The 11,696-nt window shown below is 45.1% G+C and overlaps 2 protein-coding genes across 6 annotated transcripts in view; one reads left to right on the top strand and one right to left on the bottom strand.

The window, feature by feature from the left end:
• The window catches only part of Cdc23 (cell division cycle 23), a 22,221-nt gene extending 15,058 nt beyond the window's left edge, over window positions 1-7,163 (top strand). Inside the window, exons 10-17 of one of the 2 annotated variants that reach the window (XM_021150685.2) lie at window positions 686-839; window positions 960-1,079; window positions 1,360-1,435; window positions 1,773-1,834; window positions 3,583-3,661; window positions 3,737-3,856; window positions 4,145-4,226; window positions 6,802-7,163. In XM_021150685.2, coding sequence (XP_021006344.1) covers window positions 686-839; window positions 960-1,079; window positions 1,360-1,435; window positions 1,773-1,834; window positions 3,583-3,661; window positions 3,737-3,856; window positions 4,145-4,226; window positions 6,802-6,812 — 704 coding nt within the window. In that variant the 3' untranslated portion in view covers window positions 6,813-7,163. Of the gene's footprint in view, window positions 1-685; window positions 840-959; window positions 1,080-1,359; window positions 1,436-1,772; window positions 1,835-3,582; window positions 3,662-3,736; window positions 3,857-4,144; window positions 5,587-6,801 lie in introns of those variants that run through there. The other variant, XM_021150684.2, reaches the window with a different exon arrangement.
• Kif20a (kinesin family member 20A) overlaps window positions 5,555-11,696 on the bottom strand; it is an 8,587-nt gene continuing 2,445 nt past the window's right edge. For all 4 annotated transcript variants that reach the window (XM_021150683.2, XM_021150682.1, XM_021150681.1 and 1 more), the window contains exons 3-18: window positions 11,274-11,363; window positions 11,065-11,184; window positions 10,416-10,554; window positions 10,132-10,319; window positions 9,922-10,051; window positions 9,521-9,715; window positions 9,313-9,424; window positions 9,151-9,219; window positions 8,822-8,965; window positions 8,518-8,683; window positions 7,941-8,105; window positions 7,677-7,816; window positions 7,481-7,583; window positions 6,762-6,963; window positions 6,487-6,578; window positions 5,555-6,193 (exon numbers count right to left, since the gene is read on the bottom strand). In XM_021150683.2, coding sequence (XP_021006342.1) covers window positions 5,741-6,193; window positions 6,487-6,578; window positions 6,762-6,963; window positions 7,481-7,583; window positions 7,677-7,816; window positions 7,941-8,105; window positions 8,518-8,683; window positions 8,822-8,965; window positions 9,151-9,219; window positions 9,313-9,424; window positions 9,521-9,715; window positions 9,922-10,051; window positions 10,132-10,319; window positions 10,416-10,554; window positions 11,065-11,184; window positions 11,274-11,363 — 2,508 coding nt within the window. In that variant the 3' untranslated portion in view covers window positions 5,555-5,740. The remainder of the gene's footprint in view (window positions 6,194-6,486; window positions 6,579-6,761; window positions 6,964-7,480; window positions 7,584-7,676; window positions 7,817-7,940; window positions 8,106-8,517; window positions 8,684-8,821; window positions 8,966-9,150; window positions 9,220-9,312; window positions 9,425-9,520; window positions 9,716-9,921; window positions 10,052-10,131; window positions 10,320-10,415; window positions 10,555-11,064; window positions 11,185-11,273; window positions 11,364-11,696) is intronic.

Below are 11,696 nucleotides of genomic sequence, written 5' to 3'. Positions count from 1 at the left end.
AAGGTCCAAAGTTCAAATCCCAGCAACCACATGGTGGCTCACAACCATCCGTAACGAGATCTGGCGCCCTCTTCTGGAGTGTCTGAAGACAGCTACAGTATACTTACATATAATAAATAAATAAATCTTTAAAAAAAAAATTACCAATCTAAAGATGGCTTAGAAAATTCTTATATTACAAAAATGTATATAAATGCTATATCTAGCCAGATGATGGTGGCACATGCCTTTAATCTCAGCACTTGGGAGGCAGAGGCAGGTGGATCTCTATAAGGACAGTCAAGGCTATACAGTGAAAGTCTGTCTCAAAAAATGAAACAAAACAAAAAACCAAGAAACTGTTATCTTCATAAAATAAAGAAATGAGGGGAACAGTTTTTAATTTTTTATGTTTATTTTTATTTATTTTAAAAGATTTATTTATTTTATGTTTATTAGGTTTTGGCTATATAAATATATGTAAATATATGTGCTGGTACAAGAGGAGGTCAGTAAAGTATGCCAGATTTCATAGCACTGGATAGAGGGGTTGCCAGCTGCCCTGCTGGTGCTGGGAACTGAATCTGGATCCTTTGGAAGAACAGTCAATATTCTTAAACCACTGAGCCATTCTCCAGCCCTTTTAATTGTGTGTGTGTGTGTGTTTTACTAGGGATCATTTTGTTTTATTTTGTTTTTTAATTAGGCAATTATTACAGCTTACGCTCCCAGCATGAGAAAGCAGCTTTGTATTTTCAGAGAGCCCTAAAGTTGAATCCTCGGTACCTTGGGGCCTGGACACTGATGGGGCATGAGTACATGGAGATGAAGAACACGTCTGCAGCTATTCAGGCTTACCGGTGAGCATGGGGGGCGGGGGGCAGGGGTGAGCAGATCCCATTCCTGCAGTGGTGGGAGCTGCTTGTTGGTCTCTGTGCTGCTAACTTTAATTCTTTTGCCATGTTTTGTCTGTTTTTTAGACATGCCATTGAGGTCAACAAGAGAGACTACAGAGCTTGGTATGGCCTTGGACAGACCTATGAAATCCTTAAAATGCCATTTTATTGCCTTTATTATTATAGACGGGCCCACCAGCTTCGGTAAGTTGGTTATTGGACAATGTGGGAAGGGTTGATAGGACACTGTCTCTTTCTCTCTCCCTAAAGGGAATGGCTTAGTCATTTTTACTTAGTGTCTTCTACTAATGAGTTTATAGGATAATGATAAGCATAAAGTAAAGTAATTAAGTGTGTTGTTTTGTTGAGGGACAGTCCTTGCATAGATTTGGAATAGCATGGACACAGTAGAGACTAATCTTTGGGTTGAAGACTTGAGGTATTAGTAAAGTCTTTGGTCTGACAATGTTACTCTTTTTCATAGTCCCAATGATTCTCGCATGCTGGTTGCCTTAGGAGAATGTTATGAGAAGCTCAATCAACTAGTGGAAGCCAAAAAGGTACCTCAAATTGTAGCCTAGAGAATTTGAGCAGAAATCTGCTGTTTAAAAGGAGCTTGGGTTGTATGTACTGTGGTTTTGTTTATTGTTGTTTGTTTTTCTGTATTCTGATCTATGTGTAGCAAAAAGAATATCTTGTAGCTATATAATATAAAATGAAATGTAGGTTGAGATTATCAGTATGGATGTCTTCATGTAGCCTGGAACTATCACCATTAGGAGATACTCCTCAGTCTGCAAGCCTGCATTTCTAGAAGGCTCACATGGCCTCCACACTAATGTGATGAATTGTTTCACATGCGCAGTGGTCTGAGGCGTCTCTTCACTCTGTTCACAGTGTTATTGGAGAGCATATGCCGTGGGAGACGTGGAGAAAATGGCTCTGGTAAAGCTGGCCAAGTGAGTGGATGTTTGGGGTGCTTAGGCCTGTTCTCCTGGGGCGGTGGTTGGTTGTAAATGAGTCAGCGGGGTGCAGAAATGCTGGCTCAGCAATTGAGCACCATTTTCTTTTCTTTTTTTCTCCCTCAAGTTGTAGGGAGAAACCCAGAATCTTATCCAGGCTAGACACAGAGTTATATTCTAGCCCTAGACTCTTGACTGTAGAGAGTGCCACTTCACCTTGCATTGGAAATAGATTTCCTATGAGGCAAGAGATGAAAAATGAATTGAAAAAGACAGGACTGGACTAGCAGTGTGGTTCAGTGGTTGAGGACTTGCCTGTGTGCATGGGAGGACTGCATGGGAGCACTGCTTAGAACTCAGAAGTAGTCAGTCATTTGGTATAGTTCTTTTTTCGTTTGTTTGGTTTTTTGTTTTTTGTTTTTGTTTTTGTTTTTTCGAGACAGGGTTTCTCTGTGTGGCCTGGCTGTCCTGGAACTCACTTTGTAGACCAGGCTGGCCTCGAACTCAGAAATCCACCTGCCTCTGCCTCCCAAGTGCTGGGATTAAAGGTGTGCGCCACCACGCCCGGCTATTGGTATAGTTCTTAGTCTCACTGGTATTAACAGGAAAATTTTGAAAGCATTTATTATCTAATTGTCCAGTTTAGTTAACTACTCTTTTTGTAAATATTTTTGTTGTTTTTTTGTTGTTGTTTGTTTATTTGTTTTTGTTTTTCGAGACAGGGTTTCTCTGTATAGCCTTGGCTGTCCTGGAACTCACTTTGTAGACCAGGCTGGCCTCAAACTCAGAAATCCACCTGCCTCTGCCTCCCAAGTGCTGGGATTAAAGGCGTGTGCCACCACGCCTGGCTAACATTTTTTAAAATTTTGTATGTGTGTGCATGTGTGTCTGGAGGTCACAGGACAACTTGTGGCGAGTTAGTTCACTCCTGCCACTATGTGGGTCCTGGGAACTGAACAGAGTTAATAATAGGCTTGTCTTCAAGTGCCTTTATCTGCTGCTAAGGGCTGCCTTACCAGCCCTTTAACAACTATTGGTGGTGGTGGTGGTGGTGGTGGTGGCTTTTTGGGTTTGTTTGTTTTGTCTTGAGACAAGGTCTTACTTACTCTGTAGCCCTGGTTAAGACACCTGTCCCTTTTTTATTTTTTATTTTTTGGTTTTAAGGTGTTTATTGTAGGAAGGCAGAGAGAGGGAGAAGAGTAGAAAGTAGAAGCCGGCCATGGCCACGTGGAGAGAGGGGAGAGATAAGAAAGAGAACAAGACCCTAAGAGAGCTGTCACTTTTTTAAAAAATTGATTATTTGGGAATCTCACATCATGCAACCCAATCGCACTCACCTCTCAGTCCTCCCATGTCTGTCCTCCCTCCCCATGACACCCCCCACCAAAAAAAATTTTTTTTTCTGTTGTCCATATACTCATTGGAGCCTCATCAACTTGCAATGGCCAGTCTCTCTGGCCAATGTAAGCCAAGGTAAGTTCTTCAAGAAAGGGTTTCTTTCTGTAGCCCTGGCTGTCCTGGAACTCGCTCTGTAGACCAGGCTGGCCTTAAACTCAGCCTGCCTCTGTGTTATTGAATTTAGCTCCTATACTTGGTGGGCACTGACAGTCCTTTGGGTCTCAATGTGGTATCTGTGTTAAATTTTACTTGTTTACCTGTCATTTCTGATTTTAATTACATCTTTACTTTTTAGTTTCTGACTTGCTATGTGGCCTGACTTATTTAAAGCTCAATTTCTTTTGTAGGCTTCATGAACAGTTGACTGAGTCAGAGCAGGCTGCCCAGTGTTACATCAAATACATCCAAGATATCTATTCCTGTGGGGTATGTGTCAGAGCACAAGAGCCTTGTCACAGATGGGCTCCTGTCACCTCGGTCACGCCTGCTTTCCTTATCTAGGAGACCGTGGAGCACTTGGAGGAGAGCACAGCCTTCCGATACCTGGCCCAGTACTATTTTAAGTGCAAGCTGTGGGATGAAGCTTCAACTTGTGCCCAAAAGTGTTGTGCATTTAATGATGTGAGTATTAGATTTTAAAGGGTTTGGGTTTTAGGCCGAAATAGATGGTCTTTACCATGGTGTGTAGAGCTTGCTTTGACCTGTGGAAGTCATCTGTGAAATAGTACCTTTTTTTTTTTTTTTTTGGTTTTTCGAGACAGGGTTTCTCTGTGTAGCCCTGAAATAGTACCTTTTAAAAAGGGGGCAGAACTCCTTTTATTTGTAAGGAATGATCTGAACAGTATTTTAATAATCATTTCTTGAGATTAGCACTGAATATATTTTGAAACAGCTGTGACTTTGTTTCAGACCCGGGAAGAAGGTAAGGCCTTGCTCCGCCAGATCCTGCAGCTGAGGAACCAAGGGGAGACGCCCACCTCAGACACGCCGGGTACCTTTTTCCTCCCCGCCTCACTGTCTGCAAACAACACGCCCACACGCAGGGTTTCTCCACTCAACCTGTCTTCAGTCACACCATAGTCGACTACTCTCACGTCAGCACATTGCTAGACCAATAGTAAACCTCACCTGCAGTAAAGAACAGTCACGTCTGTTCTCCCAAGGACCTAAGCTCTTCTCATTTCTATAGACAGAAACGGCTGAGGGGCAGCCTATGGAACCACCGTCAGAGGCAGGCAGAAATATGGTGGGGGAAAGATGGCCTTCTGCAGCCAGCTAGCAATGCTCCCTTCTATTCAGAGTGGCAGGTCTTGGCCTTTCTAGCCACTCCACTCCCCCAAGGAATCCCTTTTACTACACTTAACCAGCAGTGATGCCACGGAAGCAAGGTTTCAGCACTGCTGAGAGGGGTAGACAAGGGCGGAGGGAAGCTCACCAGGCTTGGTGCCTGTCCTCTGCACGCAGGGAGCACAGCTAGGACTTTTTTTTTAAGACAGGGTTTCTGTGTATCCTAGCCTGTGGCCTTTCTGCCTCAGCCGCCCTAATAATGATAGCACTACAGGCGAATGCTGAGTGAGGCCTGACTAGATCGACCTTTATGTTACTGAGTGTACTGTTCGGATAAGAGATTAGGTTTAGAGTGGAGCTATCCATATGATCTTGGAGTTTTCAAAAGCAGCCTCCTAAAATCTTCCAAGTGAGAGTCAGTGAGCATGGACTGTGGCTCACATGAGGGCCAGATGGCCACTGTGGCCATGCTAACTATATATGATGAAGCAACACAAGGAGAGAACTTCATGGACATTTTTGAAAGGAACTTTTTTACTTCAGATATTAAAGTCTATGCTGGTATCTTTTAGTAAATGCTTGATGTAATTTTTTTTTTTTTATCTCCAATTTGGTTTTCAACCTTATCTACAAGGTTGAAGAATTCACTGTGTTTTTCTAGGTTTCAGATCTGCTTGATGTCTGCTACAATGAGCTTGTGCAGTAGATCATTCCGTGGTTAGAAGCTAGCCTTCCTTCTCTTGTACTCAGAACATTTTACTCCCCTTTTAATGGAAGGAACACTAACTGGGTACCGTGTAGTGGTTCATGTCTTTAATCCCAGCATTTGGAGACAGGCAGGTGGATGTTTTGACATAGCAACTTCCTGGCCAGACAAAGCTATCCAAGCCTCTTGGGTATCAATTAAAATTGTACTCATTTCCATTAGGCTGGTTCCCTCTGCTGTTCCTGTCCAAGGGTCTAACAGGCCAGATGGTATTTATATCAATTTTCTGTCCCCCTTTTTATATTTTTCTAAATTTGGAATCCAAATAAAAGCATAAACAATGTCTTTATTCCATATAATATTTGTGCATAAAAAAACAAGATTATATAGGTGATTATAATACAATAATTCTGAATACAGTTCTGGGTATGTGCTGAAGCTTAAAAGAGACTTATCAGCTGAGCAGCTGGCCAACCTCAGGGCAACAACCATGCATCTTCATCCCCACAACTTTAGTATTTTTTGCTAAAGGGAGATTTGAGTAAAGGAGAGTGCCGTGAGCGCAAGATCCGTGCATAAGGGCTGCTGTCTGTTGAGCTTTGGCAGGTAGGTGTTCGGGGAAGTAAGTTTCGCAGGAATGGTTTCTTTCCTGGGGGTTGATGATTTGGTTGCTGGTTTTCCTGGTTTGCTCCCAGCCGCTTTTTGGCAGAAGCTTGGCCTTGGAGCTTTTGCACAGTGTGATACTGCTCAGCAATGCAGGCTGCCTTTTTCTGAAGGTCCAGTTTCACTAGCACCATGTTATTCTGCAGCTCAGCCAGGGTCTGGTTCTGTTTGATTAAGATGTCATCNCAGTTGGTTAATGCTTGACGAAGTTTTCCTGCTCCGGTGCTGTGGCAACAGGCTCTTTCTGCTGACTGCAGAGACTGTCCTAGTTTCTGGAGCTCTGTCCGTAGCAGCCTTATATTCTGAAAGGGTAGGAATCAGATTGTGGCCAAAATCAATCAGCAGCCATTTGAAGACAAACTTAGGGAAGCTGGAGGCTGGTGAGCTGGCTTAGCACCCAACCTCGACAATCTGAGTTACATCTAGGACCCACATGGTGGGAAGAGAGAACTGTTCTGTCTTCCACATCACTACATACAAATAAAAAGCAAAAACAAGCTGGCTTTCATTCCTCAGACCCTTGCAAAAAAGAAAAATACCTTACTCTCATTTAAACCCCTGATACAGGCCTTTGAAATGCATTAAGGTTAAATACCTTCTGGCCCTCCTCTAACTTCTTATCCACATCAATGGTGAAAGGCTTGGCTGTGGGTGGCGGTTTCAACATTTGCTGATACTTGTGCAGCTCTGAGGGGAGAAACACAGGATATATAGATAACACTTACACTTAATGCATGGGTTTTTCAGCTTTGGGCTTTAACAGCAGCAGAGTGAGATCTGGGTAGATATGGCCCAGAGGTGGAGTCAGGACTGATTGAATGCCAGCTTTCCCTTGCCCACTCTCACTGCCTGGCTTCTTGCCTTCCTCACCTGCAGTGGTAGAGCTTAACTCTGTTTTGCATTGCTCTAGTTCAGCTTTAACTTCCTGGAACTGCTGAGTGGAGGCAGATGCTGCCAGCCTCTGTGACCGCCGGAGGAGGGACAGTTCACACCCCCTTGACTGTTGTGCCGCTGGCTGCTGTTTGGCTTCCTGCAACAGAGTTTCTAGCTCTTCAATTTTTTCATCCCGCTCCTAAGAGGGAAGGAGAGAGCACAGTTTTGTCCAGGGTCAGACAAACGCCAGAGGAGCAGACTAAAAGAACCTAAGCGTCCTGTCCGTACCATTCATGCTGACATTAGCCTGCAGCACACTTCATGCTGAGCTCACCCCTCAACTTAAACTCAATAGCTTCACGATACTATGGGAACCGAATAAAAATTAATTATAGTATATACTACTGTTCTTTCTAGAGTTTATAAAACTTAGTTTGAGGCTGGCCAGAGCGACAATAGTGAGACCCTATCTCAGAAATCCATAAGATGCTGGCAGTAGCAGTGGCGGTAGGTAGTGTGTGCCTTTAGTCCCAAGGAGGCAGAGGCAGGTGGATCTGAGTTTACGGCCAGCCTGGTCTATAGCATGAGTTCCAGGACAGCCAGACTTTGTTTTGTTTGGCTTGGTTTTTCAAGACAGAGTAAAAGTAGACATTTGTTTGCTCTGACCCAAAGGATGGAAGCCGACTGGCTGTTGAGACTGGCCGGGATAAACTCACCTGGATCTGCTCTTGGTAGAAAGTTGTCAGTGATTCCTTCAGGATCTTCAGTTTCTCCTCGTACAGTTCCTCCATCAGTTCCTTTTGGTTGTCCAAACGCTCACTGTCAGGAAGTGGTAGTGAGGATCCTGAGTGAAGCTGGAGAACAGCCTACACCCCACTGCTGTCCCTGTCACAGGGGCTGGGCTAGCAGTACCTGCACCACTGCTCCCGCTGTTGCATCTGTTCCACCATTTCGTTGCAAATTTCCTCTCGGAGCTGTATCTCCAACTGCAGCTTTTCTTGTCGTTCTTTTAAAAGTAGCGCTTTCATGGCTTCCACCACCTGGAGTAGCTCCTAGAAGACCACACCTATGAGCCAGCCCTCCTGCACTTTTTAAAAAGCCCCATATCCACCAGGACACCTTGTGGCACATGTCCAGCCACCAAGCTGCCACAACGGAGCTGCCTTGTGTCCTCACCTCTTTGCCATACACGGAGACATCAGCTTCGTCTTCAGGACTGTCCTCAAGGTCTGAGTCGACCTTGTCCTCTTTCTCTAAGCCAGGGCCAACCTGAGGACTGTGCTTCTTGATGAATGAATGCAGGGATGGGATTCCCAGATGCACAGGTGCGGCGTGCACAAGCTGGAGGGAGAAAAAAAATCTCAATTGACTCCTTAACTAGTTCCTAAGAGCTATTTGTTTTTATTTTTCGAGACAGGGCTGTGTAGCCCTGGCTGTCCTGGAACCCACTCTGTAGACCAGGCTGGCTTCAAACTCAGAAATCCACCTGCCTCTGCCTCCCAAGAGCTGGGATTAAAGGCATGCGCCACCACTGCCCGGCTCCTAAGAGCTATTTTAAGATTGCCAGTCCTGCTGGGTGGTGGTGACCCATGCCTTTAATCCCAAGCATTCCAGATGCAGAGGCAGATGGATCTCAGCCTGGTTTACAGAGTGAGTTCTAGGATAGCCAGGACTACACAGTGAAACCCCAACTCAAAAGACCAAAAAAAAAATTGCATCCAAGGAAAATACAATCATGTGTATAGCTTCTCACCTGGCTGGCTAGGGCTGAGAATTTGGCTGCATGAAGAGTCTCATCATATGTAGATGCACAGGGATTCACATTGACAATCATACAGGAACGACCTCGACCTGTGAAGAAGCCTTGGAACACACGAGTCAACTTGCTGTCACGGAAAGGAATCAGGTTCTGCTTTGACCTTGCATGGAATTAGATAAATAGTATTTTGAGTATAAGTGCAGCCTTTGGCAGGGCGTGTGCATCCAAGCACCACCCTCAGGGCTGACCAGGAACCGAGCAAAGGGCCAGGCCCAGGCCCCCGCAGCCTGCAGCTTACCGGTTCTGCTGATTCTGTCGCAGGGCGGCAATACAGCGGCCCAGGGTGTGCAGAGAAGTGTTAATGTTCCCTGCCTCCTTTAGCCGCTCACCACTTTTTTGATGTTTGCAGCGCTCAGAGCCAGCCAGGTCACAGAGTGACAGTCTGGAGTAAAGCATAGGAGCTGATGTAAGGAACTTGGTTTGTTCTATAATTCCTCTCTCTAGGGAAAGGCCCTTCCAAGCTGTTCATATCAGAAGAAGGGAAAGAGCAAATTGCTTTGAGAAGTTCCCTTCTGCCCCCATAACCACATGGCCAAGATGATCAAATTTCTAAGTGGGAAAACTTACTCACTGATCTTGGGCACTATATCCCCTTCTCCCTGAAGGTGCAAGATTCTGATTGAGAAGATGCTGTGACTGAAAAGGAAAAGGGAAAAATTATAACTTCTATGATCAGGTGGAAGGCTAAAGCTATCTAGATATAGTCAAGAGTCAATTCTCATAGCAGACCTGCGGCTGGATTGCTGGTTCATGTGGGTGCTGGCAAAGCTCTGGTTCTTGCGACCCACTTTCAAAAGTTTCCAGGCTTCCTCAACATCACAAACATGAATCCAATTGAGATCTGGAGCCAAGAGAGTAAGGTGGGAACACTTGGCTCCTCCTCTAATTTCCCCATGTCCCTCCAGGGTTCCTGCCAACCTCCTCTACCTTTGCATACCTTTCACATAAGGATTGCCATTCTGATCCTCACACAGTCGAAGTGTCTGTCTCTTATGCTGATGGCTAGGTGGTTCTAACAGGTCATAAAGCAATTCATTGTAGATCTCAAAGAAGGAGATCCAGACAGAGAAGCGAATGTCTGCTGGAACACTTACTGGGACAGTGTCTGGTTGTGCCCATAATTGACTTGTTTCTGTGAAAAAACCCAATATATACATGTATGTCATTAACCGTGGAAATAACCATTTTACTTTGGTCTACAGAAACTTAGAAAGTTGAAATTCCAGTTGCAGTCTTTGATCTATACCACTTACAGCTGTTGGGAATAGGGAGTGGGTCATATCCCACCGACCCTCCCAACCCTGACTGCCCAGCATAGAGCTCACTCATGGTACACACCATCTAGCTGGCTACTGCTGGTGAACTGACTGGTAGAAGACAGCCCAGCAACGCCACTGTCAAAGCTGTTGCTGGCACCTATCCGACTTTCAGTGTGGACACGTTTCTTCACAGAGGTGGACAGCTCCTCCTAAAGGGGCACAGAGAAAAGATAAGCACTAATCTTTTCTAAAATCTGTATTATTTATCCCAACTTCATGAGCATTTCACCTCTTGGAGGCCTCCAATTAGTAAGGACAGCTTCTTCATTTCCTCCTGTCGAATCTGCTTGCTGTCTAGCCAGATTACTTCATTGGACAACAAGGGCTTCAGATCAGGTGTCGGATGAAGTTGGCCCTGGAGACTATTAAAGATGAGAGCCAGGGACTGGGGCAGGATCCCCGCATCCTTACTAGTACCTGGAATAATAGCAATAGGATCTTTTACTCAAGGCCTCAAAGGGAAAACCAACCCTAAGTTGCCAGTTGACAACCCTGCTGAAGCTCACTACTGACCTTGAATTGTGTACGTTTTCCCCGAGTTGGTGACTCCATAGGTGTATATGAGCCAGTTCTGCCCTTTGAGCACATCCTTCACCATCTCCTTCATGGTCAGATTGAAGAAAGCCACCTGTCCCACTTCTGGCCCAAATATCTAGAAAGACACCGATTTCTCAGAAGCCACATTGTTTCTGCCATCGTCTCCTGGACCGGACTGGTAGATACAATCCTCTCCTGGAGACTGCTCAAGCAGGTTTCCCTGATGGACTCCATCGCCCCCTGCTAGTACAATTCATCCTAATGAAACACTTAAGGAATGCTATTAAGTGTAGTGCTGTGCACACACGCGGGGTTGTACAGTTGGGTGTAAGCATGGGTTTGGAGACGGTAGATCCAAATCTCAGTTCTGTCTTTACCACTGAATAGCTCTATAGCTTCAGCACAATCGCCGTCACTGTAATATGTGCCATAGCATTCTTACCAGGGAGAGGAGTAATAGTAATAACATCAGTGGTGGTTCATGTACATAAAAGTATCCCACACACTGACTAGCACATAAAAAGGCCTTAAAATTACAAATACAGACATGTCAAGAACCCACACTCGAGTAGAAATCCTTTAAAGAAATACATTTCCTAAATGTTCATACAGCAGTATTGCATACCTGGGAAAAAGTGAATTTGTGAGTGGCCTGACCGACTCCCCTCTCATTACTCTTCAAGGCAAAGGAGTCTTTGGGTGCCTGCAGCACAAGGGTCTCTGTATTCTCAATGCAGACGCAGCCCTGGGAAGGTAGAAAGCAGGGTTAACAGAGTAAAGGAGCATTCCCGGGAGCCTCTCCTACCACTACCTTAAATCCACCTTAAATCCTACCTGATCTTCCTGTCGATCCAACTCGGGAGTCAAGAACGGTCGGATTCGAAGGTAAACTTTCACCTTCTCTGAGGTGTCCTCCAGTAGAGCCTGTAACAGATTCTAGAGTTAACCTGTAAACCAGGACAAACAGCCTAGATCCTAGGAAGCATGCTTCTGCTCCCTCATTCCTCAGTAAGCGTTAAGTGGTCCTGTGCAGCCATTCTTTGGTTCCACATCATTCTAGCACACATGAACTCTGTTACCCTTCCCTGTCCAACACTGCCCTGCAATCCCGGCTTGCCTGAGTAAGAATGAGTTGTTAGAGGCTGGGCGTGGTGGCACACACCTTTTTTTTTTTTTTTTTTTTTGTTTTTCGAGACAGGGTTTCTCTGTATAGCCCTGGCTGTCCTGGAACTCACTCTGTAGACCAGGCTGGCCTCG

This window comes from Mus caroli, chromosome 18 (assembly GCF_900094665.2).
Source record: "Mus caroli chromosome 18, CAROLI_EIJ_v1.1, whole genome shotgun sequence".
NCBI classification, from domain to species: Eukaryota; Metazoa; Chordata; class Mammalia; order Rodentia; family Muridae; genus Mus; species Mus caroli.
This window is presented reverse-complemented; position numbering and strand designations above follow the sequence as displayed.